Consider the following 27,583-nt stretch of genomic DNA (forward strand, 5'->3'; position numbering starts at 1 on the left):
ATATGAAGGTGAAAAACATGGGGGGGATACATAAGGGATAAACATAGGGGCTGCAGAAGGCTTATTGGCCCATACGAGGCATCTCCTATCTAAACACAAAGATTAATCCAGTGTAATTGGCCTGTTATTTTGGACATTGTCTTCTGTTTACAGAAGACAATGTCCAACATAACAGGCCAATTACACTGGATTAATCTTTGTGTTTAGATAGGAGATGCCTCGTATGGGCCAATAAGCCTTCTGCAGCCCCTATGTTTATCCCTTATGTATCCCCCCCATGTTTTTCACCTTCATTGTATTATCACCTGACCTAATGCGGGTATAAAATCAACTAATATATATATATATATATATATATATATATATATATATATATATATATATATATATATATATATATATATATATATATATATATATATAGAGCTTTGCTTATAGAGCTTATAGAGGAGCTTATGAGCTTATAGAGGAGCTTTGTGACCCACTGTCAACCATATTTAATAAATCAATAGAGTCAGGCAGAGTGCCAGAGTTTTGGAAAGTTGCTAATGTGATACCAGTTTTTAAGAAAGGAGATAGATCACTTGCGTCTAACTATCGACCAATTAGCCTAACGTCTATTGTGGGAAAGTTACTCGAATCTATAATAGCAAATAAAATTCGTCTTCATCTTGAAAAACATAAATTAATAATTGAGTCGCAACATGGTTTTATAAATGGCCGTTCATGTTTAACAAATTTGTTATCTTTTTATTCTAGCATTGTTGAGGCAGTTGATAGTGGTAAGGATTGCGATGTTGTATACCTTGACTTTAGCAAAGCTTTTGATACAGTGCCACATGAAAGACTGATTAAAAAAATAGAGTCTCATGGTATTGGGGGTGCTATATTAAGCTGGATTAGGGCATGGCTATACCAAAGGAAACAGAGAGTTAGTATAAATGGAATCAAGTCAGAGTGGGAAAATGTTGTAAGTGGAGTGCCTCAAGGCTCTGTCCTGGGACCTCTGTTGTTTATAATATATATAAATGATTTAGATTCAGGTTTGAGTAGCAACATTTGCAAATTTGCCGATGATACGAAAATCGGTAGGGAAATTAATTCGGAGGAGGACTCACTATCACTTCAAGTTGATCTAGATAGGGTTTTGAAATGGTCAAAGGATTGGCAGATGCAGTTTAATGCTGATAAATGTAAAGTTCTGAGGTTAGGTAATGACGATAGAGTTACAAGATACGAGCTAGATGGTGTTGTGATTGCGAAGTCGGATTGCGAAAGGGATCTGGGAGTTATGATTAGTAAGAATTTAAAACAAAAGGATCAATGCATAAATGTTCGTAATAAGGCAAATCGGACACTTGGATTTATTAATCGCAGCGTTAGTAACAAGACACCTGGTGTGGTTCTCAAGCTATATCTTGCTCTAGTTAGGCCCCATTTAGATTATGCAGTTCAGTTTTGGTCGCCATATTATAGAATGGATATAAATTCACTTGAACGTGTCCAGCGTAGGATGACTAAGTTAATTCCCCAAATTAGAAATCTTTCATATGAAGAAAGATTAACAAAGCTTAAGTTGCATTCACTGGAAAGGCGAAGAGTTAGGGGTGACATGATAGAGGTTTACAAGTGGATGAATGGACATAACCGGGGGGATATTAATAGGGTATTAAAAGTATCAACACAGGACAGAACACGAAACAATGGATATAAATTGGATAAGTTTAGATTTAGGAAAGACTTGGGTAAATACTGGTTCAGTAACAGGGTTGTTGATTTGTGGAACCAATTGCCGCGTAACATTGTGGAGGTGGGGTCCCTCGATTGTTTCAAGCACGGGTTGGACAAGTATATGAGTGGGATTGGGTGGTTATAGAATAGGAGCTGCCTCGTATGGGCCAATAGGCCTTCTGCAGTTACCTTTGTTCTTATGTTCTTATGTTCTTATATATATATGATCACCACACACACACACACACACACCTGGCTAATAACACAGTGGTGACAGGTTCTTCAAACTTCCGGTTACGAATACACTTCCCCACCTGCTTTACGTTTCTCACTTTGATTTCCACTTCAGCTGACGTGCAACACTTCAGCTGACGTGCAACACTTCAGCTGACGTGCAACACTTCAGTTGAGCTTAGAGCCGTAGTTGGAAAACGTACCAAGTTGCATTTTGTCTTCATGTCCGCCGTGCAGGACTTTCATAAACCAAGAGCTTAATGCCTACCACACACACACCAGGGCCTCGTCTGGGGCACACACCCGCCCCCGCACACACACACACACACACCAGGGCCTTGTCTGGGGCACACACCCGCCCCCGCACACACACACACACACCAGGGCCTTGTCTGGGGCACACACCCGCCCCCGCACACGCACACACACACACACACACACCAGGGCCTTGTCTGGGGCACACACCCGCACACGCACACACACACACACACACCAGGGCCTTGTCTGGGGCACACACCCGCCCCCGCACACACACACCAGGGCCTTGTCTGGGGCACACACCCGCCCCCGCACACGCACACACACACACACACCAGGGCCTCGTCTGGGGCACACACCCGCCCCCGCACACGCACACACACACACACCAGGGCCTTGTCTGGGGCACACACCCGCCCCCGCACACACACACCAGGGCCTTGTCTGGGGCACACACCCGCCCCCGCACACGCACACACACACACACACACACCAGGGCCTCGTCTGGGGCACACACCCGCCCCCGCACACGCACACACACCAGGGCCTTGTCTGGGGCACACACCCGCCCCCGCGCACACACACACACACACCAGGGCCTTGTCTGGGGCACACACCCGCCCCCGCACACACGCACACACACACCAGGGCCTCGTCTGGGGCACACACCCGCCCCCGCACACACACACACACACACTCCCCCGCACACTTACACACTTACCTACACACCTGTTACCTTGCAGTAAATAGGTACTTGGGAGTCAGACAGCTGTTACGGAGCTGTTTCTTGTGTGTGTGTGTGTGTGTGTGTGTGTGTGTGTGTGTGTGTGTGTGTGTGTGTGTGTGTGTGTGTGTGTGTGCGCGCGCGTGCGGGTGTGGAAAGAAATAGTAGTCAGTAACAGTCGATTGATTGACAGTTGAGAGGCGGGCCAAAAGAGCAGAGCTCAACCCCCGCAAGCACAACTAGGTAAATACAACTAGATGAATACAACTAGGTGAATACATAATATGATACTTGTCACTTAATTCATGTTGTAGCAAACCTTCTTAAAAACAATTAAACTCGCTTTTGTTTGGGATAAACCTGTGCACTGACGAACGGCCGTAGGAGGAGACAGAAGAACGATCTACGTGAATGTGAACACCTGAGAGACATTAGGAATATGTGTAGAATAATAAACCCCACATTGTTTGAGTTAGGAAAACACTATTTGTCAAATATTGATACTGTTCTTAAAAGATTTCCCCATTTTGCACCCGCAAGATAACGGAAGCTTTTAAGGGTTGATAGATGTTAATCTTCTTGTTTGAGGAGCTGTTCACTTGAGACTGTTAAGCAAGTCCCAGCTGTGTCTGGGTACAAGTGACAGGATGAACAACTCAGCTGGTTTTCTTCCTATTGGGGAGTGTTGTACTTGCTGCTGTGGCGGTGTGTCCACTCACAAGATGAGTGGCGCTGCCCAATAAACTCGCCCCTCGGGGCAAAATTTAAATTTAAATTTAAACGAGCGTACGAGTGCCAAGGCGTTATTAACAGAGAACACTTTCAGTAACCGGACTGAACATCACATCACAAATCCTCTCACCTAACTGTTACTCTTTGGCGGACAGTGAGAGCGGTAATGTAAACATTTAGAGAACCCTTTGAGTATGATCCAACAAGAAGCCTGTTGTGCAACAAGGAACCTCTTATGCAACACGGATCCTCCTATGCAACACAAGGATCCTCCTATGCAACACAAGGATCCTTCTATGCAACAATGAGCCTGCCTTGCAACACCGTCTATTTCCCCCCCCCCCCCTCCGACCCAAAGTTCATTGACGCCAAGATTGGGTGAAATAATTAAAGTTTTTAATTAAATATAGCCGCGGGAAAATGCTCAGTTGGTAACCTCTCGCACTCCACCTGTCGGGAGAGGAGGGAACGTACCATAGTGTATCTCTGTGACGCATGACGACCTTGTGTGACGCATGACGACCTTGTGTGACGCATGACGACCTTGTGTGACGCATGACGACCTTGTGTGACGCGAAACCACCTTGTGTGACGCATGACGACCTTGTGTGACGCATGACGATCTTGTGTGACGCATGACGGACTTGTTTGACGCATGACGGACTTGTGTGACGCATGACGATCTTGTGTGACGCATGACGACCTTGTGTGACGCCTGACGACCTTGTGTGACGCATGACGACCTTGTGTGGCGCATGACGGACTTGTGTGACGCATGACGACCTTGTGTGACGCATGACGACCTTGTGTGACGCATGACGACCTTGTGTGGCGCATGACGGACTTGTGTGACGCATGACGACCTTGTGTGACGCATGACGACCTTGTGTGACGCATGACGACCTTGTGTGACGCGAAACCACCTTGTGTGACGCATGACGACCTTGTGTGACGCATGACGATCTTGTGTGACGCATGACGGACTTGTTTGACGCATGACGGACTTGTGTGACGCCTGACGACCTTGTGTGGCGCATGACGGACTTGTGTGGCGCATGACGGACTTGTGTGACGCATGGCGACCTTGTGTGACGCATGACGACCGTGTGTGACGCATGTCGACCTTGTGTGACGCATGTCGACCTTGTGTGACGCATGACGGACTTGTGTGACGCATGTCGACCTTGTGTGACGCATGACGACCTCTCGTGACGACCTTGTCACGGAAACCAGCACCATCGACGACCTTCAGCCCGCACACAAGAGAAAGCTAGAACATAAAACAAAATCTTGAAGGTTGGTTCAAGTTCAAGTATGTTTATTGAGACAAGAAAGAAATACATCTCAAAGGGATAGAGTAGCTACGGCTATTTCTACCCCCCCTGAAGGCGGGTCATATATTGCTAGATCTCAACCCTTCCGTAGACGGTGATAAGCTCTTAATTGGCCAACATTGACAGACCAGCACTGATAGGCGAGCAGTAGTTTCAAAGCGTTATATGACAAAGAGTGCTGGGAAGACGGGACACCACGAGCGTAGCTCTCATCCTGTAACTACACTTAGGTAATTACTGACGGGTAACACAGACAAGAATGCCATAGCAAGTAAGGTCGGACAGGTAACCATAATCAGGTAACAACAATCAGATAAAGAAAGACAGGTAAGCACGAACAGGTAAGCAGAGACAGGTAAACAGAGACAGGAGAGCACCACCACCACCCTAGTACACACACCCCCATCTATTAACTAGAGCAATAGCTGCCAACGTCCCCCTCACTATTAATCACTTCCAATATCAAACAGGCTGGAAAAATTACAACGTTCGTAACAATAACAATGATTATATTTATGTGTATATATATGTACTTACTAAGGCGAGCACACACACACACACACACACACACACACACACACACACACACACACACACACACACACACACACACACGTCTTTTAAAGGTTCTCCTTGTCCTTGCTTGAAAAAGGACAAGGAGAAACTACAAAAGGTCCAAAGATATGCAACGAAGACTGTGTGTGTGTGTGTGTGTGTGTGTGTGTGTGTGTGTGTGTGTGTGTGTGTGTGTGTGTGTGTGTGTGTGTTTGTGTAGTACACATTACAAAATTTTTTATTATGTCCAGATTTCATGAATAACGGAGTACTGCTGGTGATAGGAACGGAGGGGTCGACCCGGAATCAAACGGACTCCAACCTCCTGCTCCAGGCAAGCCCCCGAGGGCTGCCGGAGATGACCTGCACACCCGGACGAGGCCGGGGACATGGGGTTGGTGTAGGGCGGACGCCGGCCTTTAGTGGGGGAATTGGTTGACAGCGCAAGGGAGCAGTGCGACGGAGGAAGGGAGCGCAGAAAAGGGCCGGAGAAGGATAGGAGGGAGGGAAGTAGAGGACATGGGAGAGGTGCAGGAAGAATGGACAGTAACAGGCAAGACCGAGAAGGAAGGTATAGGACTGATGGATGCCCGATCAACCTGATCAAGCAGGCTGTGACTCATACGTCAGGCTGCGAGCAGCCGCGTCAACCAGGAGACCTGGTCGAGGACAGGGCCGCGGGGACACTAAAAGCCCCGAAATCATCTCAAGATAACCTCAAGATCTCAAGATAACGTGCAGGAACTACTTGCACGTAGTTCAGTATGCAAACTTTGCGTACTTGGCTAAGATTTCTGGTAGTACATTATTTTCAATGAAGTACTGTACTTACACATTTGTTAAACACCAATGACAGAGTTATCGCAGATTTCTGCGATTTTTCACTTTCGCATACATTGCGACGCAATGTATGCGAATAGTTCTGCTGACAGAGTTTACATTTAGTCAAGTCTACATCAGCAGGTGGCGCAGACTCCAAGAGGTACCTGTAGTCGAGCCTAAGCCTAGCAGTAGCAACGTCCAGAAGATTTCTATATACGAGAATGTACATTGGGCTTGTGAGAGTGCATAACATTGCTGTTTACCATTCTTGGAAAGCCACTAACACGCACAGCGTTTCGGGCAGAATTCGGCCGTTTCTTCCTAAATACTCGAATGATGACAGATGGAGTAACTAGTGTGACTTTCACTTTGCCCCAAGTCAACTACATTTTGTTGCAGTCCCCCAATACACTGTTCCCCTCAGGCTGCTCAAAGCCAATCCAGAATAAATAAAATAATAAATAAATAAATTTTTATTCAGGTAAGGTACATACATACAAGGTAAGATACAAAAGTTGATGGATTTATAGATAGAACTAGTACATACAATGCCTAAAGCCACTATTAAGCAAAGCGTTTCGGGCAGGATAGTAATCTATTTCCTCTTTAAGAGCATATGTTTTCTCTAACTCATAATTTCTACCGTAAATTAGTAATTCTGAGCCATTCTTATCCAAACGATAGTTAGTTTAGTTCATTTATTATGCACCCCATACCCATCTTGTGGGCGGTCGTGGAAAGGGTCAAACTATATAAACCAAAAACATTATTATTTACCGGTAACACTTCCTACTCTTACCCGTACTGGAGGCCACGAGGCCAGTACCTCTAGCACCGCGTGTCAGGGTGTCGTTGTGACGCACCATGATAGGTTACACCCGTCATAGAGCGCACAGGTTCCACACAATACCTGTCTCTACACAATGCCTCCCTGCACAGTGCACTCCCGCCACACGCTTACACACTCACCTGGTGCACGGAGGGAGGACTGAGTGTGAGAGTGAGGCAGGGAGGGAGAGCTGAGTGCGAGAGTGAGGACTGAGTGTGAGAGTGAGGCGAGGCTTAAGTGCGAGGATTGTATCGTGTGTCCGGCTGTACAAATTGCCTCCTCGACCCGACCTTTGCCTTCCTGCAAAAATCAATCATCATTTTTAGACGCCGACGACACAAACACTCTCTGAGGTTGACGTGTGAGCCTCCACGTACCCCGTGGCAGCCTCCACGTACCCCGTGGCAGCCTCCACGTACCCCGTGGCAGCCTCCACGTACCCCGTGGCAGCCTCTACGTACCCCGTGGCAGCCTCCACGTACCCCGTGGCAGCCTCCACGTACCCCGTGGCGGCCTCCACGTACCCCGTGGCAGCCTCCACGTACCCCGTGGCAGCCTCCACGTACCCCGTGGCAGCCTCCACGTACCCCGTGGCAGCCTCCACGTACCCCGTGGCAGCCTCCACGTACCCCGTGGCAGCCTCCACGTACAGACAATTGCAAAATTTAGTGTGGTATCTGGATGTGACTGGGTGTGAAGAGCCTAGCCACACCTCTAGCAACAGCTGGTGGTCTGACAACACTATTTTCCTGTGCCTTAGTTAACAATCCTGGTAGTACATCATTACGACGGCAGTAATGATGTGTGTAGTGTTTACATAATTTCTGGACGCCACTGACAGTGTTATCTTGAAATCCACGACTTGTAGCCGAGCCTAAGTCTAGTAGTGGTAACATCTAGATGTCTGCTAACCTTATTGGATGATCCATAGACGTGCAGGTTTTCTGCATAATAGAATGATGATAGATGGAGGAATTGTGAATTTCACTTTGCCTCAAGCCTACTAGATTTTGTTCTTGTTCTCGGAATATTACTGCCCTCAGGCTGCTCAAAGCAATCCACGGTGGTAATCAATTACCTCTTTACGAGCGAAAGTTTTGGCTAACTCATCAGTTCTATCATACATTCAGAGACCAAAATGGGAAGGAGTCCAAAGGAGACCAACTCTAACTCCATCAATAATTATTTAATTATGTCTGTGTCTAACTTCAGTCACAAGCATTTCAGTTATGCCTGGGGAGCTGAGTGCAGTAAAGGATGACAAAGAGTAACTTGCAATGATTATTGCAAATCAAGCGAGTGAATGAACTACAGTAGTTGCATTCTCAGTATTAGTGCAATAGCCTAGTTGAGCTGCAATTAAATTGTCTTGCGAGGCTATTGCTATATTATTTATTCAGCCATATCTTAGAGCTAGAATTAATGTATTTATATATGGAAGGAGTTGCATTACTCCAGTCTTTACCTGTGATGCTTATCTGACTACAGTGTGCTTATTTCATACATCATTAATACTGTGGGGACCAGGAGGAGGCTACTATTAATTGTAAACTTGTCTGTGGTGCAGATGGAAGTGTTTTACTTCTACAGACCTTAGCTTGTAGAAGCAAAACACCATTCTATTCCCACGATCACAGAACTGACTGCTCACATCAAGGTGTATTCAGTGAGTTACTTAAGAGTCCAGCAGGGAACTTTGAGACCCGATGGAGCATAGTTTTTATAAGGGATCACACTAGGCGGAGTACCGAGTGTGTAAATATGTGTTGGCACAAAGGTTTTCAGTTCAGGGATGCCCTTGGGACGCACAAGCCGGATAGTGTCGGGTTCAGCTGGGTGAGGGCCAGGTGTGAGCAGCGAGAACTATACTTACTCCAGCACCTCGAGTGTCAACAGTCAGTTGGGGCCTCTGTCGAGGTGCTGGGGGGTCTCCTCCTTGGCATGGGGGGGGGGTTAAGGGGGGACGTGAAAATATACACAACAGATAACGGTCAGTATGCTCACCACCAGCACTCTCCGCAACAGTCAGCAGCTAAACGCACTCACCTGTAATGACAAGGAAGCAATTGTTAAAACGGATATGATAATTAAAAGTTACTAGAAGGAGCCTGTATTTATGCACTTCCACGATAAATAATACATACTAATAATAAGAGCGCTGAAAGATAGCAACACACACACACACACACACACACACACACACACACACACACACGCGCACACACACACACACACACACACACACACACACACACACACACACACACACACACACACGCGCGCGCACACAGCCAGACCAAAGCCCCAGAGCTCAACCCCCGCAAGCACAAATAGGTGAGTACTCACACACACACACACACACACACACACACACACACACACACACACACACACACACACACTCCCCCTAAGGCTATATTATAACAGACTGACAATTACCATTCCCACACACACACAATGTGAACTATATGACCGAAACAATTCTCATACATTACAGCAATACTTATTATAATATGATATTCTACCTACAAATTTCCAACTAAAAAATACAAGCATATTATGAGTAGAAAAATTTACTCAACCCACACATGTGTAATACAATAGTTTAGTTTGTGTGTGTGTGTGTGTGTGTGTGTGTGTGTGTGTGTGTGTGTGTGTGTGTGTGTGTGTGTATTCACCTAGTTATGTTTTGCGGGGGTTGAGCTTTGCTCTTTCGGCCCGCCTCTCAACTGTCAATCAACTGTTTACTAACTACTTTTTTTTCCCCCACACCACACACACACACACCAGGAAGCAGCCCGTGACAGCTGACTAACTCCCAGGTACCTATTTACTGCTAGGTAACAGGGGCATTCAGAGTGAAAGGAACTTTGCCCATTTGTTTCTGCCTCGTGCGGGAATCGAACCCGTGCAACAGAATTACGAGTCCTGCGCGCTATCACCAGGCTACGAGGCTGTGTGTGTGTGTGTGTGTGTGTGTGTGTGTGTGTGTGTGTGTGTGTGTGTGTGTGTGTGTGTGGGTTGCTTATTTCCTTTCAGCGGCGTTTTTTTGAGTCGTTCTGTGCCTGTGAGGAGGGAGACTGAGCTAGAACATGACTATGTAACACTAGGGAGAGACATGAGGACTAGGAGCCGAGACAGCCGCGGGGATGGTTCACTCATAATGGCTCACAAAATTGACATGGTGTTCTGTTTTCTATTCGTGGGTCCTCGGTTAGGTTAGGCTCGGACAATTTTTTATATCAGTGACGTTGTGAAAGTTGGAGAGGACGGGTTGTTGAACCATAGGGGATCGAACACCAACCCTGCAAAAATAGAAATCTAAACCATTAAATATTTGTCCAACTTCAATTTATATGACTAATCTGTAATAACTATCTTTTAATTCTTTATTTATTTGCCACGTCACACCAGGTTAATACTAGACGGTTTTATCCTAACTCTAAACACGACAAGATATTATATTAATAACAACGTCTTTAGTTAACGTAAACTAGAAACCCATATAGATGTATACGTTAATAAATCATAAGAAGCTTCAGAAATTTGTCGTGTCTTCTTAAGAACACGTTTCATTATTTCTGACACTCTCACGTCACGGGATGAATGAACCAGCAAGAACAGAGCTAAATGTTAGACAAAAACTCACCTAGCATTTGTCTTGCGGTGGTTCAGGAGATCATTGTCCCCCGCGAACAGGTCTCCTGATTGCCTCACCAAGCCACAAGCAAGGAAGCATCTTCAGGAACCCGGCCGTGGGAACAATGATCCCAACAATCACCATCAATTAGCTCCAAGGCTGATGCTACAACCAGTACTCGCTCACGTTACTAAGGTGTTTATAGATGCCTGGCTTAGTGCACTATACCCAGGAAACACAAAGCGAAACTTTCTCTATTTTCCGCTTGTTACAACTTGTAATAAAGTTGTTACATCTTGGCTTAATGTGTTTATGACGTATTAGAACGTTGTTACAACTTGATATATTGGTTGTTATAACTGGTTAGGAAGCGCTAAAACGCGTTCGAACGTTATAGCAACGTCGTAGTGTTACGGACCCGGATTCAGCGTCCGAGCCTGGAGCAGTGACAAACACGCCATCTGTGGGTCAGCTCCCGAAACCCCCGCCAAACGAACGACGACACCTAGTGAGGACAGCGTGTACTGGCCTCGAGGACCAGTTTCCAGTCTGGTTCAGCGCTCAACACCGCCGCTCCTGGCCTCTGGTGAGGTGGTGCTCCGACGACAGCGCCATCTATGGGCTGGATACGTCAGGCGTTAGTATCTGAGCCTGTGAGTGTGGTGTATTAGTGTCCCGGTTATTGATGACGTGCCTGCTTACAGAGCCGACCTGGGACCACTGTGATGGAAGTGGAGTCAGTCTACCCGAGGCAGCCAGTCTCCATACAGTGAAGTTTGCTGCAGCTTTTGTGACGTCGTCCCCCCGGAAGAACACTGTGGTGTGTTAAGCCTGCCAGTGGAGTGGCAGTGACAGGATTTACCCGGGACCGACGGTTGGAGACGATAATCCACTGGGGTATTGAGGACAGGAGGGTGATTGGTGATATCACACGAGACTCCTGTCTAGGGCATACCCCTTATATCGTTCGTGGAGTGGCCGTACCAGCCTTGGTGGCTCAGTACCTGCCAGCAGACCTGCTGGACGTGTGGTTGACGGCCTCCACGACGGTGCCCCCAGTGGACCTGTGTTGTGGCTGACCTGTGGCCAGGGTAGATTCGGCGTTCTCAGAGGACACGTCTTGAGGCCACGAAGAAAGCACCGCGGACTCAGCACCTAGCTTCGAGGATCCATAGTCTCCAGCAGAAGACTACAGTGTTGATCCCCTTTGTAAAGTGTTAATACCCCTCCCCCTTGTGTACTCTTTTATTATATATATTAAACGGTGAAGGTGAACATTATATTATATTAAGTTCTTAGCTTTCTTTCCCTACTCCCTTTAAGTTACTTGCGTCACGGATCGCATCCCTTGAAAGCCTCTACTGGCTTGGGGTCGGATATATATCTTCCTCTAACGACATCAGAGTAAGAACCCCGTTGCGTCCCGAGAGGGCCGTAACATAATTGGCATCCCCAGCGGGATCCGTCCCCTTGTTAAGTATGTTTGACAGGGGTGGTGAAGTGGCGTAATCCCTGTATATAATTCCCCCTGTGTGTGACGATTGTGACGTTATACGTCCTGTGCGGTGCTCAGAGTGACTAAGTGCGATATTGTGCAGTGCGGTGCTCGCTGTGATTAAGCGATTAAGTGCAATATTGACTAGTGCGGTGCTCAGTGATTTAGTGCAATATTGTAGAGCGAAATGTTCGCTTGGACTCAGTGCAATATTGGGTAGTGCGGTGCCCGAAGTGATTACGTGCAATATTGGCAAGTGCAGTGTTTGGTGCGATAAAGTGCAATATTGACGTAGAACAGTGCTCGGTGTGTTAAGTGCTCGTTAAGTGTTCCACCTGTGACAATGGCAGACAAAGCTACCATTGACGATCTGGACGAGGTTCAGGCTTTTCTGAACAGAGAAGATTGTCTTGCCAGATTAAAATATCTGAGCAAACCGGAACTTGTACTAGTGAGCGCCTACCTGGAGATCAAGATCCGTGCCAGTGATTCCCGTGTGGAGATCTTGTCCAAGGTTCACCGGCACCTGAAGGCAGAAGAGAAACAGGGAAGCGAGACTCCTAGTACAAGGGAAGGTGAGGAAATAGCTTCCACGGAAAAGGAAGATAAGGGCAGTGACATTGACAGTGATGCAGGTGAGCTTAATATCAGCTTCCTAACCGTCAAAATGCGTGCCCTAGAGATCAATCGCGAGATAGAGTGGAAGAAGTTAGAAGTAGAACGAGAATTAAAAGATAAAGAAGTGGAGATGAAAAATAAAGAAATGGAGATGAAAGAAAAGGAATTGGCGATGAGGCGTCTAGAATTAGAAGAGAGACGAGAGAGAGAAGAACGAGAAAGAGAAGAAAAGGAAAGACAGAGACAACATGAACTAGAAGTATTACGACTAGGCGCTGAACAGAGACAAACTGGAGTAAGCGGTTTCGATCCGGTAAGGAATATAAAAATGGTCCCCAAATTCAACGAGAGAGAAGTTTCGAAGTTCTTCGCAGCCTTCGAGAAAGTCGCTGCCTCTTTGGAGTGGCCAAGGGAGAATTGGGCCATCATGATACAGTCAGTCTTGACTGGGAAGGCCCAAATTGCCTACTCTACGTTATCCCTTGACGACTCCAGCGATTATGACAAGGTGAAGAAAGTTGTGCTCATGGCTTACCAATTGGTACCTGAGGCTTATAGGCAAAAGTTCAGAAACCTGAAGAAGACCTCAGAGCACACTTTTACCGAATTCGCCACGATCAAGGAGCGACTTTTTCAAGAATGGTGTGCCTCTCGGAAGGTGGAGACCAGGGAAGACCTCGAACAGCTGATTCTGCTCGAAGACTTCAAGGATTGTTTGTCTGGAGACCTCAAGACCTACTTAGAAGAGCAGCAGGTGGAGACCTTGAGTGCAGCAGCCACCATGGCTGAAGAGTACATCCTGACTCATAGGCCGTCTGCTAAGTACGTCCCGAGGAATTACCAGCGCCGGTTTGACAGACCTCACGACGAAGAAGAAGAAAGACCCGTCACACGAAGCGCTAAGAAGACGCCCCCAAGTAGCCCCCGAAGAACAAGTCCTAGTAGTCCGAAACACCTTAGTCCAAGGAGGAATATGGTGTGCTGGACTTGTGGGCAGAAAGGGCACATAGCTGCTAGGTGCCGAGGTAGAAGAGGTGGCAGCGCACGAAGGGAGGTGATGTTGGTGAGCTGTGTTACATCACCAGTAGGAAACCAGTCTACGACGACGCAGGAAGGACCAAGTTTGCTGGCCCCTCACACTTCAACCGGGTATGTAACGAGTGATCATACTGGTAGATCAATTGTAGTGCTCAGAGATAGTGGAGCAGCCCAGTCCCTGATCGTGAAGAGCTCGTTACCCGAGGGAGTAAGTGTGGATGGGAGACCAGAGGTGATCCTGGTTGGGTTTCCTAGGACGCAGTACATCGCCCCCTTAGTGCCAGTACATCTTGATTCGCCTTATTTCAGCGGCACATGTGAGTTGGCAGTAGTCGATACCCTCCCTGTGGCTGGGATTGACGTGGTACTAGCCAACGACTTGGTGACAGATTGGAGCATCAATCTTCCCAAGGTTGCGGACGAGTCTACCGGAACAGCACGGTCTGAGGTAACAGGCAATGGTAATGTCCAGGTAAAGACAGACCCGGATTTGAACATGTCTAATTTGTCCTCTCACCCGCAGATCGACAGTTATTTAGCAGTGTCTCCTGATTCTCTCGACAAGGAACATAAAGTTAAGAAGGCAGAGGTACCTGAGCACGAAGAGAGGCCTTGTGTGCAGGCACCCACAGATACCAACGAGTCTGGAGCGAAGGCGGATGTGTACTTGCGGTATGGCAAGGTACAGCGTGTATTGAACCAGCCAGAGATTCCCCAGACTTCAGAGGTATGTGAGGTGTGTTCAAAAGGTCTAGTGCCCTCTTCGGTCCAAGCCAGGCTAGTGGATGTTGCCGGCTATGGACATGACTGGCTCGGGAAGCATATCCCTCAATTGACCCCATGTTTCTCAGCAGTATTTTGTTTTGTTCTCCTATGTGCTCTCTGTGTTCTCAGTAAGGATCAGTGGACGACCCGAAGGATGATGGCTCCCGTGAACATCGAGAAGAGGTCCCTGGGATTAGAGATTTGCACTGCAAGTGTTGCAGTTGAAGAAGGGACCTGGGAGGTAATAGATGATACAGGAGGTACGATATGTGATAATGTGAGTGACTGTTTCCGACAGGTTGACACCCCCCGCGTGACTGCTGAGCCTCAACACAGCGTTATACGGAACGTTGGTCGACCTGACGGGGGCAGAGCGAATGCCATCTTCGGTGAGCAAGCAGCCCTGTTGGAACTAGGTGTGGACCTAGTAGAGGAGTGTATAGTAAGTACTGACTTGCCCATTGTCGCTATCACTCTGAATTATCAGACCCCTGTATTCCAGGTTCCTGTCTCCCTGAAGGACCATCGGACCGGTACCAGAAATGCCGTCTGTGATCAGCCGTCATCGGTGCCTCGACGCAGAGAAGTGTCGAGTCACCCCAGATCGTGTCTACACGGATCCTTACTAGAGAGGTGTGAAATGATGCCCCTGCTTGACATCGCAGTGGAGATGTGGGAGACGTGGAAGAATACGTCAGGCAGATCATTGCCTTCTATCTGCAAGCTCCCGTTGTGCCGAAAATGGCAATTAGGACAGTTCTGTAGACGTGACAGCCTCGACATCCCAGATTATAAAGCATGTAAGTCCATTTGGAGTTGTGTCGCCCTGCTAATTTGGTTTGTGTTTTTTATAGAACCCCAAACCAAATTCTTTTTGGTGGGGAGGTGTTACGGACCCGGATTCAGCGTCCGAGCCTGGAGCAGTGACAAACACGCCATCTGTGGGTCAGCTCCCGAAACCCCCGCCAAACGAACGACGACACCTAGTGAGGACAGCGTGTACTGGCCTCGAGGACCAGTTTCCAGTCTGGTTCAGCGCTCAACACCGCCGCTCCTGGCCTCTGGTGAGGTGGTGCTCCGACGACAGCGCCATCTATGGGCTGGATACGTCAGGCGTTAGTATCTGAGCCTGTGAGTGTGGTGTATTAGTGTCCCGGTTATTGATGACGTGCCTGCTTACAGAGCCGACCTGGGACCACTGTGATGGAAGTGGAGTCAGTCTACCCGAGGCAGCCAGTCTCCATACAGTGAAGTTTGCTGCAGCTTTTGTGACGTCGTCCCCCCGGAAGAACACTGTGGTGTGTTAAGCCTGCCAGTGGAGTGGCAGTGACAGGATTTACCCGGGACCGACGGTTGGAGACGATAATCCACTGGGGTATTGAGGACAGGAGGGTGATTGGTGATATCACACGAGACTCCTGTCTAGGGCATACCCCTTATATCGTTCGTGGAGTGGCCGTACCAGCCTTGGTGGCTCAGTACCTGCCAGCAGACCTGCTGGACGTGTGGTTGACGGCCTCCACGACGGTGCCCCCAGTGGACCTGTGTTGTGGCTGACCTGTGGCCAGGGTAGACTCGGCGTTCTCAGAGGACACGTCTTGAGGCCACGAAGAAAGCACCGCGGACTCAGCACCTAGCTTCGAGGATCCATAGTCTCCAGCAGAAGACTACAGTGTTGATCCCCTTTGTAAAGTGTTAATACCCCTCCCCCTTGTGTACTCTTTTATTATATATATTAAACGGTGAAGGTGAACATTATATTATATTAAGTTCTTAGCTTTCTTTCCCTACTCCCTTTAAGTTACTTGCGTCACGGATCGCATCCTTGAAAGCCTCTACTGGCTTGGGGTCGGATATATATCTTCCTCTAACGACATCAGAGTAAGAACCCCGTTGCGTCCCGAGAGGGCCGTAACACGTAGTTTTGGTGTGTTTGGCGGGTAGACACTAATGGGCACGATTATATCCCCGGCAGAGAGTGAGGAGAGAGAGACATTGAAGCAGAAGACAACACGCAAATAACGGATGGAAACAAGTAGAGAAGAGGGTCATATAAGTTATGTTTCTTGAGCCATTATGCATGACTATCAAAGGTCACTTGTGTCTCTCTGCTGCTCGTCGTGAGTGTACCTTGGTTTATTCCCTCATTCTCTCCTTCATACTATCCCTCACTGCCTTGCTTTCTTCTTCATTCCCTCATTTTTTTTCTTCTTCAGTCTCCCTCTCTCCTTCATTCCCTTTCTCTCTCCATTATTAATATCCGGCAGGTCTGATAGAACACTGCATTTGTTAAGACGTCTAATAGTTTAGTTTGTGCGATTTCAATTACATCTGGTTGATCTTTGTGTGTTCAGTCTCTGGGTATATTCGCTATGTAATCCCATCTTTGTGTGTATACATTAGTTTATAGTAGTTGTGGTAGGCATCTCTTTATTGTGTACATTCTTACTGTTAAGCTCATGCTGTTTCTTCCTGGTGTGTTGCTTTGATGGGGTTGGTGACTGGTGTTTGGCTCTGGGAAGCACATTAAAATTGATGGGATTTAGGGGGAAAGGGGGGATTGAGGTGGGGAGACTGGCAGGTTTATTGATCAGTTGAAGCGTGAGAAGGATGTCATAAGAATACAGCATGTTTTCCAACTATTGATGTAGTGATAATAGACAGTTTTGTCTGTGTCGTTAAATCCCTGATGAGCTGACTGTTGTACAGTCGTGGACCAGTTACAGTTCGTCCAGGGAACCTACACTTTTTTTTTGTGTGTGAAACTTAAACAGTAAACTTATTTCTCAACCCCTAAGTACAGTGATACCCCCCCCCCCATTTATTGAAATATAAGTCTATAATGTTGTCTAACAATTCTGGTATCATTTAACTATAATATCGAACCCCTGAATTAACCCCTGTACAATTATAATCCGTCACTACTGATCCCACTAGATACATTGCACATTATTAGTTCTCAATCCGCTTCCAAACGATATCACTCCTCTAGGTTGAGTCCAGCATAAAGAGGTACAAGGCTTCCAATCTAAGGTTAGCTTTTAAACCATTGGTCTCGATAGCACCTTGCAAAGTTACATATGACGCAGCCAGTGCGAGGCTCGTCAGTCCGATTGAGAAAAGCGATTACACCAATTACAAGGTGAATGACCGTTGAAGAGATAAGAATGTCTCATCCTATTAGAAAGATTACACCCAACATTCATCATCCAATATTAACACACCATTTGACATCAACACTATCGTTATTTTTTTATGTGCATATAAGATTGCCTGACATTACAAGGCTGGCTGTTGCTCATGCTCATCTTAGCATTGGCTGCTAACATCACTCGTTACAAAATTTAGCTTGTCCTTAATTTGTTCTCTATTTGCTTGCTTTGAACCTTCTTTTAACTATCAAAATTCAAACATTCGCATCTAATGAGGAGTTTTACAGACTGGAATACTAGTTATATTTACCAATCAGCCCAGGAATTATGAGCTGCAGGTGGAGGGAATAATAAGATAGGAATGGCAATATTTACAAGGTCTGCAAGATAACAAGCTGGTGAGCAACACGGCACAACAGCAAGATAACCAGAGACGAGAGTAAACATCGCCTACACACCCACAAGGGACTCCTGCTGGCTCCGGTTATGGTGGCTATGGAATATAGCCACCATAACTATAGAACTTCATCGCTTTTAGACTATGGAAATATTTCTTAATAGCAGGGAACTAGTGTGTGTGTGTGTGTGTGTGTGTGTGTGTGTGTGTGTGTGTGTGTGTGTGTGATTTCTTTCACTTCAACCTTGAAATTTAAGAAATTTAATTTACACATAAACGGATCTGTAGAGACTTAACTTTGACTATACATCTAACCATCTAACTAATACAGTTATAAAGCCATACATGTCTACTACTGAGTAACTCTGTACCCTTACCTAGTCTCTGCAGATTCGTTTATCAGATTATGTCAACAGATACGTCACTGGATATTTACTAACGCTTATACATGGCTGGTGGCAACGAGAGTGGATTAGCGAATGGCAACCCATATCTACTTCCTACAATCCTCAATTTTGGATAATCTTGCCTGGCAAGTCGTCCGTCTTGCCATCTTTTCTTCGTCGCCGGAACATGGGAACAAATTCGGCTCTTTATTCCTTCCTGTGTAAGGAGGAGCCAGCCAGCAAGAAATCCAGGCAACCGAAGAGCTAAGGAGAGCAGGATGGTTGGAAGGCACTCTCGCAGGCATTCACTCAGCCGAAAACCCAGACAGAGAGGGTGGCAAGAAGTCAGGTATATAGACATTCACGCACCGAGCTAGACACGCAAGCCAGTTAGACACGCAAGCCAGTTAGACACGCAAGCCAGTTAGACACGCAAGCCAGTTAGACACGCAAGCCAGTTAGACACGCAAGCCAGTTAGACACGCAAGCCAGCCAGACACGCAAGCCAGTTAGACACGCAAGCCAGTTAGAAACTCAAGCCAGCCAGACACTCAAGCCAGCTCGTCGCACGACCATCCTAGTCGGCTTGCCAGCCAAACAAGCCAACCAGGAAGCCTGTCGAACAATCACCCAAGCCAGATCAACCAATTAATTAAAAAAAACGAAAACAATGACATCAGGCAGCCACCTAAGCCTAACCAAGAAAGCCAACTAATGAAACCAATCAATCGAGCAAGCCAATCAGACAGGCACTGAAGCATGTCAGTTAACCGTACCAAACCACTCAGTCAAATAAGCAAACTAGATATCAAGACAATCAGCTATTAGGTAACCCAGTCAACCAAACACTTCAGCTAGCAGCCAGCCACTTTGGCCAGCCACTTTGGCCAGCCACTTAGACCAACCAGCTAGCCAGTCATCCGTTCAAGTGTCCGACAGACTCTTAAATCTCACAAACTCTTAATTCTCAAAGTACCTTGGAACCATGCCATTGTCGTCACTCTTTTCGGAGCGATCTAAAACGTTTTCGGGTTGAATACGCCGGTTAGAATATGGTTTTTATAATCTCGGGAAAGCCAAGGTGGAGAAGGGACCCACCCTGGCCCCTTAGGTATACCTAAGGGGGGTATATTCTGAAGGTATACCTCATAAATACCAAGGCACTTCCAGACTCATACTCGACCACTTTTATCGTCAATGGTGGTACAGTGGGATAGTATGCGGCTGGTAATACCTTGGTCGCGGGTTCGCTTCTCCTCACAGCCCCAGTGAATTTTCTCTGTAATAATAATAATCATGATACAAATGTTTGGTTTACAAGATACAATGGAGGAAGTGTATTTTTGTAAACCCTCTGAACATTCGTAGGCTTTCGGTTAAGGTTACATTAAGAAGATGTGTGTGTTGTGAATGCAGATCACATACACACATCACAAACACATTAGCACACGTGTGTATGTGTGTGTTTGGTGTATGAGTGTGTGTGTGTGTGAGAGAGAGAGAGAGAGAGAGAGAGAGAGAGAGAGAGAGAGAGAGAGAGAGAGAGAGAGAGAGAGAGAGAGAGAGAGAGAGAGAGAGAGAGAGAGAGAGAGATTTTTTGTGATTACAGGAGTAGACCCATGCCGTAGTGTTTATAATTGTTTCCCTCTGTATTATGAGAAGTTACAAGTAAAGTTCAGAACTTTACTGACCAAGTGAACTGTTTGTGGTGCGGGCCACACACAGCCACAGCATGGCCCTCGAGGTGCCTCAGCCCCGTCTAATGTACACAAGCTTCTCTCCCTCTCCAAACCATTCCCCCTCACTTCTCATCCCTACTTTACCTTCCTCAATTCACACCCCAAATATTTACTTTACGTAACCAGTTTACCTCATTCCTACACACGTGTTCAACTTCGGTAAAGCGAAGACAAAACCCGGAGACTCATTTGACCACTCCTATAAACCGCATCCAGCTTGTATGCGTGGGGTTCCGTGCAAAGATCTGCCAGAAACATTGAGGAACGCAATTTATGAGCTCTAATTCCTGTAATCTTCACAATAGTCTGCCAATCAAAACAACTATCATGTTCATACCTCAATGCCGACGCTAGCTGGGAGATAGTGATAGAAAAGAGGCTCCATTGTGTAGAGTGATAGACCGGAGTTTGCAGCCTGCAGCACACTCAAGAGTAACTATGACTCTAGAACTGCACAAGAGGACGGGCTGCCATCCCTCCAAGCCACTTGATAACGTTTTGTCACTGAGTTTCGTCTTGTTCAGATCTGATGCTCGATCCCCAATCTCTAGCTTCACTGGATGGCTCTATTGCGCGCTCTGTAGCGAGGTAACGATTTATCGTTAAATATTACGATATTCATAACATGTATTTTCACAGATTAAAAACAAAGTTTGAAGTAATCCAAACAGCTTTGTGTGATCAGTGAGACGGCGCCTTTCTGATGACGCGGGCGGTCACAAGACGCGTGCAGTCGGAGGTTCCGACAGCCTCATAAAGTCGGGATTATTACCATAGGCTTTACAATGAAGACTTTATGGTTTACCAAGTGGGACAAGCATTAGATGGAGACGTAACTTTATGTAGCATCCAGCGGTTAGCAAGGGCGGATAAGCTGGCGCCTGGCGTCCCCGGGAAGCAAGCGGAACAAACAAGCTCGGCTATAAGGACATTATGCAGAAGGAAAGGATGTAATAATAACACTTCAGATTATGTCTGGAGAGACTGGTGGAGCCTCACAGAGACGAGCCAATTCTCTGCTTCACCGGCACAAGTACGCTTGATGGATCTTCCCTTGAGTTGCCTACTTGTTCGCCCCACGAGTCTGATCTTGACAACGTTACTTACCAAAATCTTGACAACCTTCGGAGGTTTCAGTCAAGCAGACAGAATAATAAGCGAGAGATAAACATAAAAACTATTATATAACAACAAAAAACCACATAAAGAGGGAGATTGCGGTTTAGTGGCTCAGGCTTCATTGCATACCCGGCAGGCTAGACTTGGTGTCGTCAGGATAGAGGCGTGTCTCTACGCACCACCACCCAGAGGCAGGATACATCCCAGCTTGAGGCAATAACCCTTCGTCCTGAGGGCGCGTCCTCCCCAAAAATAAAGCAGCACTTCCTCCACTGATGTAGAGGGCGCCAACGTCCACAGCAACACCTTAGGGTGTACAGCACGACACTCCATCCCACGGTGTAACACACCGCTTATATCACGGGAATTATGAACATTTTAAAAATGTACACCACACCACTTACACCATGAGACACCACCTACAGCATGAGACACCACCTACAGCATGAGACACCACCTACAGCATGAGACACCACCTACAGCACGAGACACCACCTACAGCATGAGACACCACCTACAGCATGAGACACCACCTACAGCATGAGACACCACCTACAGCACGAGACACCACCTACAGCACGAGACACCACCTACAGCACGAGACACCACCTACAGCATGAGACACCACCTACAGCATGAGACACCACCTACAGCATGAGACACCACCTACAGCATGAGACACCACCTACAGCATGAGACACCACCTACAGCACGAGACACCACCTACAGCATGAGACACCACCTACAGCATGAGACACCACCTACAGCACGAGACACCACCTACAGCATGAGACACCACCTACAGCATGAGACACCACCTACAGCATGAGACACCACCTACAGCACGAGACACCACCTACAGCATGAGACACCACCTACAGCATGAGACACCACCTACAGCACGAGACACCACCTACAGCATGAGACACCACCTACAGCACGAGACACCACCTACAGCATGAGACACCACCTACAGCATGAGACACCACCTACAGCACGAGACACCACCTACAGCATGAGACACCACCTACAGCATGAGACACCACCTACAGCACGAGACACCACCTACAGCATGAGACACCACCTACAGCATGAGACACCACCTACAGCATGAGACACCACCTACAGCATGAGACACCACCTACAGCATGAGACACCACCTACAGCATGAGACACCACCTACAGCACGAAACACCACCTACAGCACGAGACACCACCTACAGCATGAGACACCACCTACAGCACGAGACACCACCTACAGCATGAGACACCACCTACAGCATGAGACACCACCTACAGCATGAGACACCACCTACAGCATGAGACACCACCTACAGCACGAGACACCACCTACAGCATGAGACACCACCTACAGCACGAGACACCACCTACAGCATGAGACACCACCTACAGCATGAGACACCACCTACAGCACGAGACACCACCTACAGCATGAGACACCACCTACAGCATGAGACACCACCTACAGCATGAGACACCACCTACAGCATGAGACACCACCTACAGCACGAGACACCACCTACAGCATGAGACACCACCTACAGCACGAGACACCACCTACAGCACGAGACACCACCTACAGCATGAGACACCACCTACAGCATGAGACACCACCTACAGCAGGGCAAAGGAACACTTGGTAACATGCAGGCTCCAGCAGCCTCCTTGCCGCACCTGACTACACCTTATCCCATAATACTCCAGCAAGGATACATCCCCTTTCCTACCCTTGGCTGGCATCCAAGACTCCCTTCTCCCGCCCACAGCCTGGCACTCTGTCACTCTCCTCCTACACACACTCCAGTTTTCCCCTTGATTTAAAGTCGCTAATACAGGTTGACTCAGTTCGAGAATTTTTCACTCTAGCGACCATGATTTTGTCCCGGGAATCTATCGTGTTGATGCCGAACACTGACTTCCCCCTTGTCACTCACCTTAGTTGCTTCTTGAATACGTATATCTCTCTAATGTACCTTTTTTGTTCAGTGTTCTCTACATCATAACTGTTCCAGGTGGTTTGTTATTCCTTGTTCCTCCTCTACACCCGTGCTGCCTCAGACCCTTGCATCCATGCGCAGTTTGGTCCCTTCTCTTCCTCTATTTATCACTTTATGCCTTCCAACTTCTTCTATTCAGTCCTTTCAAGTTGTGGGAGAGAGACATAACTTTGGTGGCTTCCTCTGGCAGTGGCTGGCTGGCTGGCTGGCTGACTCCTCCGCCGGCACCGCGGCGCCGGGCTCCCACTCTCTCTCGCTCCATTTCCTCAGGTTCTTCCTCTACACTTCATCACTTGCAATCTCTTCCTTTCCATTTCTTACGGGATGTTCTCCTCTATTCCCCGCCCTCTCTCCTCCTTCCACATTCCTTTATCTTTCTTAAGAAAATACTATTTTGTTAGAATCTTTCACTTTTTTATTTCTTTGTCTGATATCTTTATCTGTAATGGATGAACTGTCCCATTTTTTTCTGCATTCCCTTCGTCCGCTTCTGGAGTTTGTCATTTACATTCATTGCTTCCGGCCTCGACGATTACTCCCAGAGGCTGAGAACAATATCATTTTCCTCTTAGCTAGTTCGAGACAAATATACGAGCCTTTGAGATAATATATACGAGCCTTGGATAGCTCGTTTATCTTAAAACTGGTGCCTTTCCACCGGGTCCAGCAGCGTCTTCGCCTTTTACAGAGTCGGCGTTTGAGTCCCGATGGTCCAAGTGTTTGAGCACTGACCCTTCGCTCCTCCCTCATATCCTAGCTCTTTGTCCTCATATACCTCATGAAGGGTGATCTTCCTCATATACCTCATGAAGGGTGATCTTCCTCATACACCTCATGAAGGTGTACACACTACACTTCATGAGATGTATACACTTGCTCATACACCTGGGGCCAGATTCCCGAAGCAGTTACGCAAGCACTTACGAACGTATACATTTTTCCTCAATCTTTGACGGCTTTGGTTACATTTATTAAACAGTTTACAAGCATGGAAACTTCCCATTCAACTGTTATTATTGTTATAAACAGCCTCCTGGGGCTTCGGAGCTCATTAACTGTTTAATAATTGTAAACAAAGCCGCCAAAGATTGAGAAAAGATGTACAGGTTCCTAAGTACTTGCGTAACTGCTTCGTGAATCTGGCCCCTGCACTGGCAAACACTGGATGCATTATTAATAATGAACTGTAATAAAACTGTACGAACTCGGCCCAGAATATTGCATGTCCACTGACGTCACGAATGGAGGGATGGAGGCCAACCTCGACATGCCTATGACTGTCCCCCTCCACCCACCAGTCATCCTACAAAGTTTAGTGAGGCTAGCCCTTAACATGTGACCTCCATCCTTGGACAGACAATCGGACGTCTTTTGTCACAGATATTTTTCAAGCGCGGGTTGGACATGTATATGAGTGGGTTGGGTGGTTATAGATAGGAGCTGCCTCATATGGACCAATAGGCCTTCTGCAGTTATCTTTGTTCTTATGTTCTTATATAGAAGTGTCGTGCTATGACTCCTGGGCCAGGTGCTGCAGCAAGTTATCTGGCATACCACTTCCTTACTGCAGTGTCTGGGGGGTTATCTGGAGATGATTTCGGGGCTTTTAGTGTCCCCGCGGCCCGGTCCTCGACCAGGCCTCCACCCCCAGGAAGCAGCCCGTGACAGCTGACTAACACCCAGGTACCTATTTTACTGCTAAGTAACAGGGTGAAAGAAACTCTGCCCATTGTTTCTCGCCGGCGCCTGGGATCGAACCCATGACCACAGGATCACAAGTCCAGCGTGCTGTCCGCTCGGCCGACCGGCTCCCAGGGGGGGGGGGTAAATAAGGGTACTGTTTGCATGCTGTGGGTCCTGGACTAGATGTGATAACATTGCCATTAACCTTTTGGGTTAACAAGCCACCTACCCCCTCGCCAGGGTTCTCTGACCACTGTGTACCCGCATCCACACTGGTTCCTCTAATTCACGGTCACTGGTAGTTCCCTCGAACATCCTGCCGTGGCTGGCATTTCCCGGAAGACCGAAATAAATAATCTCTCTCATAACCTACAATCTACAACCAATTGTCTGGCTGTCTCTGAACCCGCTCCCCTACCACTTCCTCCCATCGCTCTTACAGGTTTCCAACACCACACAATAATATTCATGTATTTCTCGCAGGAAGGCAACCACGCAGTAGCCTCCCTGCCTGCACTACCACACAGTATGATGGCATATTACAGTGCTATACCACACAGTATGATGGCATATTACAGTGCTTTACCACACAGTATGATGGCATATTACAGTGCTATACCACACAGTATGATGGCATATTACAGTGCTATACCACACAGTATGATGGCATATTACAGTGCTATACCACACAGTATGATGGCATATTACAGTCCTATACCACACAGTATGATGGCATATTACAGTGCTATACCACACAGTATGATGGCATATTACAGTCCTATACCACACAGTATGATGGCATATTACAGTGCTATACCACACAGTATGATGGCATATTACAGTCCTATACCACACAGTATGATGGCATATTACAGTGCTATACCACACAGTATGTTGGCATATCATATTTCTACACCATACATAATGCTGGTAATGGTTTTTAATTCCCCTCATAGCACGTGTCTCAAAAGCAATACAACACAACTCTTCCCATTTCACCCATTTCTCTTCTTTATCATTGTCTCATCCTTCACTGTTTCCAGTACCTCGTTTTTTTTGCTCTTCCTCTAACACCATCCTTCTCTTTTCATTCCCTTTCCATCTTCTTTCCTTTCCTCCTGAAATGTATATGTTTATCTCTCAGAATGTTTGGTAATATGTTTATTGTTTGTGATGTGTGTCTATGTATGTATTAACACGATGTACTGAACGGGGTGAGAATAGCTTGAGCTACCTCATTGTGTGTATTTTACTTCAATAAACTTATTTCAATTTCTGTAATTTTAACCCCCCCCCCCCTGTTCATTTCCCCCCCTCTGCTCATTTTTTTTTTAATTTCCTGTTTTTCTTCTCCAGTCTCTCAATCCTTTTCTCGTTGCTATCATTCCTTTTCTTCCCTTTCAGGTCCTCAAGAGCCTGAGGGCTTTTCCGCTACCTTCCAGGACAACACGGAGGAAGCATTTTTTGTCCAATGAAGACTAGAGAGAACCGAGAGGAAAATGGAACTCTGGAACCGTATGTTGGTGGAAGACGATGCATGTTGGAGGACGTATGTTGGGGGGAGTAAGAGCAACATGTGGAAGGGGAGGCATGCTGGGGAAGGTTGTCTGTGGTCTATTTCGATAGTTTTACTCCCACAGCCTGGCCTGAGGCCAGCTTTTTCCCTGGTGATTACCTGGTCTGTTAGGCTGTTTATCTCCGAAGCCTGCAGGCCCATATAACCATCACAGCCAAGTTGCTCCGGTAGCTCAAGTAGAAATTTGTGAACTTTCCTGTAGAAAGCTTCCACTTTTGTTCCAGTGACATTAGGATTTGGAGTCGTTCACCTCTGTTGTTTACACTAATTGTGGTTTTGAGAACCCAACTTTTCACTGCATTTATTTTTACACTTCCTACCATATATCTCACGACAGTATGGTAACATTTTTATTGTCCAGTATCTTCCATGTGTATATTATAATATCTCCGTTCCAAGGGCTACGATTTGGGGGCTTTCAGGAGGTCCCAGTATTAAAGTGGTAAGTGATTCTATACGGATATTAAAAGATTTCTGTACATGTTCTAGCTCTGCAATCTCGCCTCCCTGAGAGGGAATGTGAGAACCGAACAGCAATCAAGCTAGTACGACACACAGAGATCACACTAACGTGATGCATCAAATGAACAAATCCACAAGGGCCGTGACGAGGATTCGAATCCTCGTCACGGCCCTTGTGGATTTGTTCATAAGCTTGTACGAGCGCTCTGAAGAGTACCACCACTGACGTGGCGCCCCTGTTTTGAATGTTCCAACTAACCACCCCATCTAGTGTGT

The 27,583-nt window shown here is 47.0% G+C and overlaps 1 protein-coding gene across 1 annotated transcript in view; it reads right to left on the reverse strand.

The window, feature by feature from the left end:
- Positions 1 to 20,902, reverse strand: part of LOC123761056 (RNA binding protein fox-1 homolog 3) — a 454,578-nt gene extending 433,676 nt beyond the window's left edge. The window contains exon 1 of the mRNA XM_045746928.2: positions 20,787 to 20,902. Coding sequence (XP_045602884.1) covers positions 20,787 to 20,834 — 48 coding nt within the window. The 5' untranslated portion in view covers positions 20,835 to 20,902. The remainder of the gene's footprint in view (positions 1 to 20,786) is intronic.
- Positions 20,903 to 27,583: the final 6,681 nt, after the last annotated feature.

Source organism: Procambarus clarkii, chromosome 41 (genome assembly GCF_040958095.1).
Source record: "Procambarus clarkii isolate CNS0578487 chromosome 41, FALCON_Pclarkii_2.0, whole genome shotgun sequence".
NCBI lineage: Eukaryota > Metazoa > Arthropoda > Malacostraca > Decapoda > Cambaridae > Procambarus > Procambarus clarkii.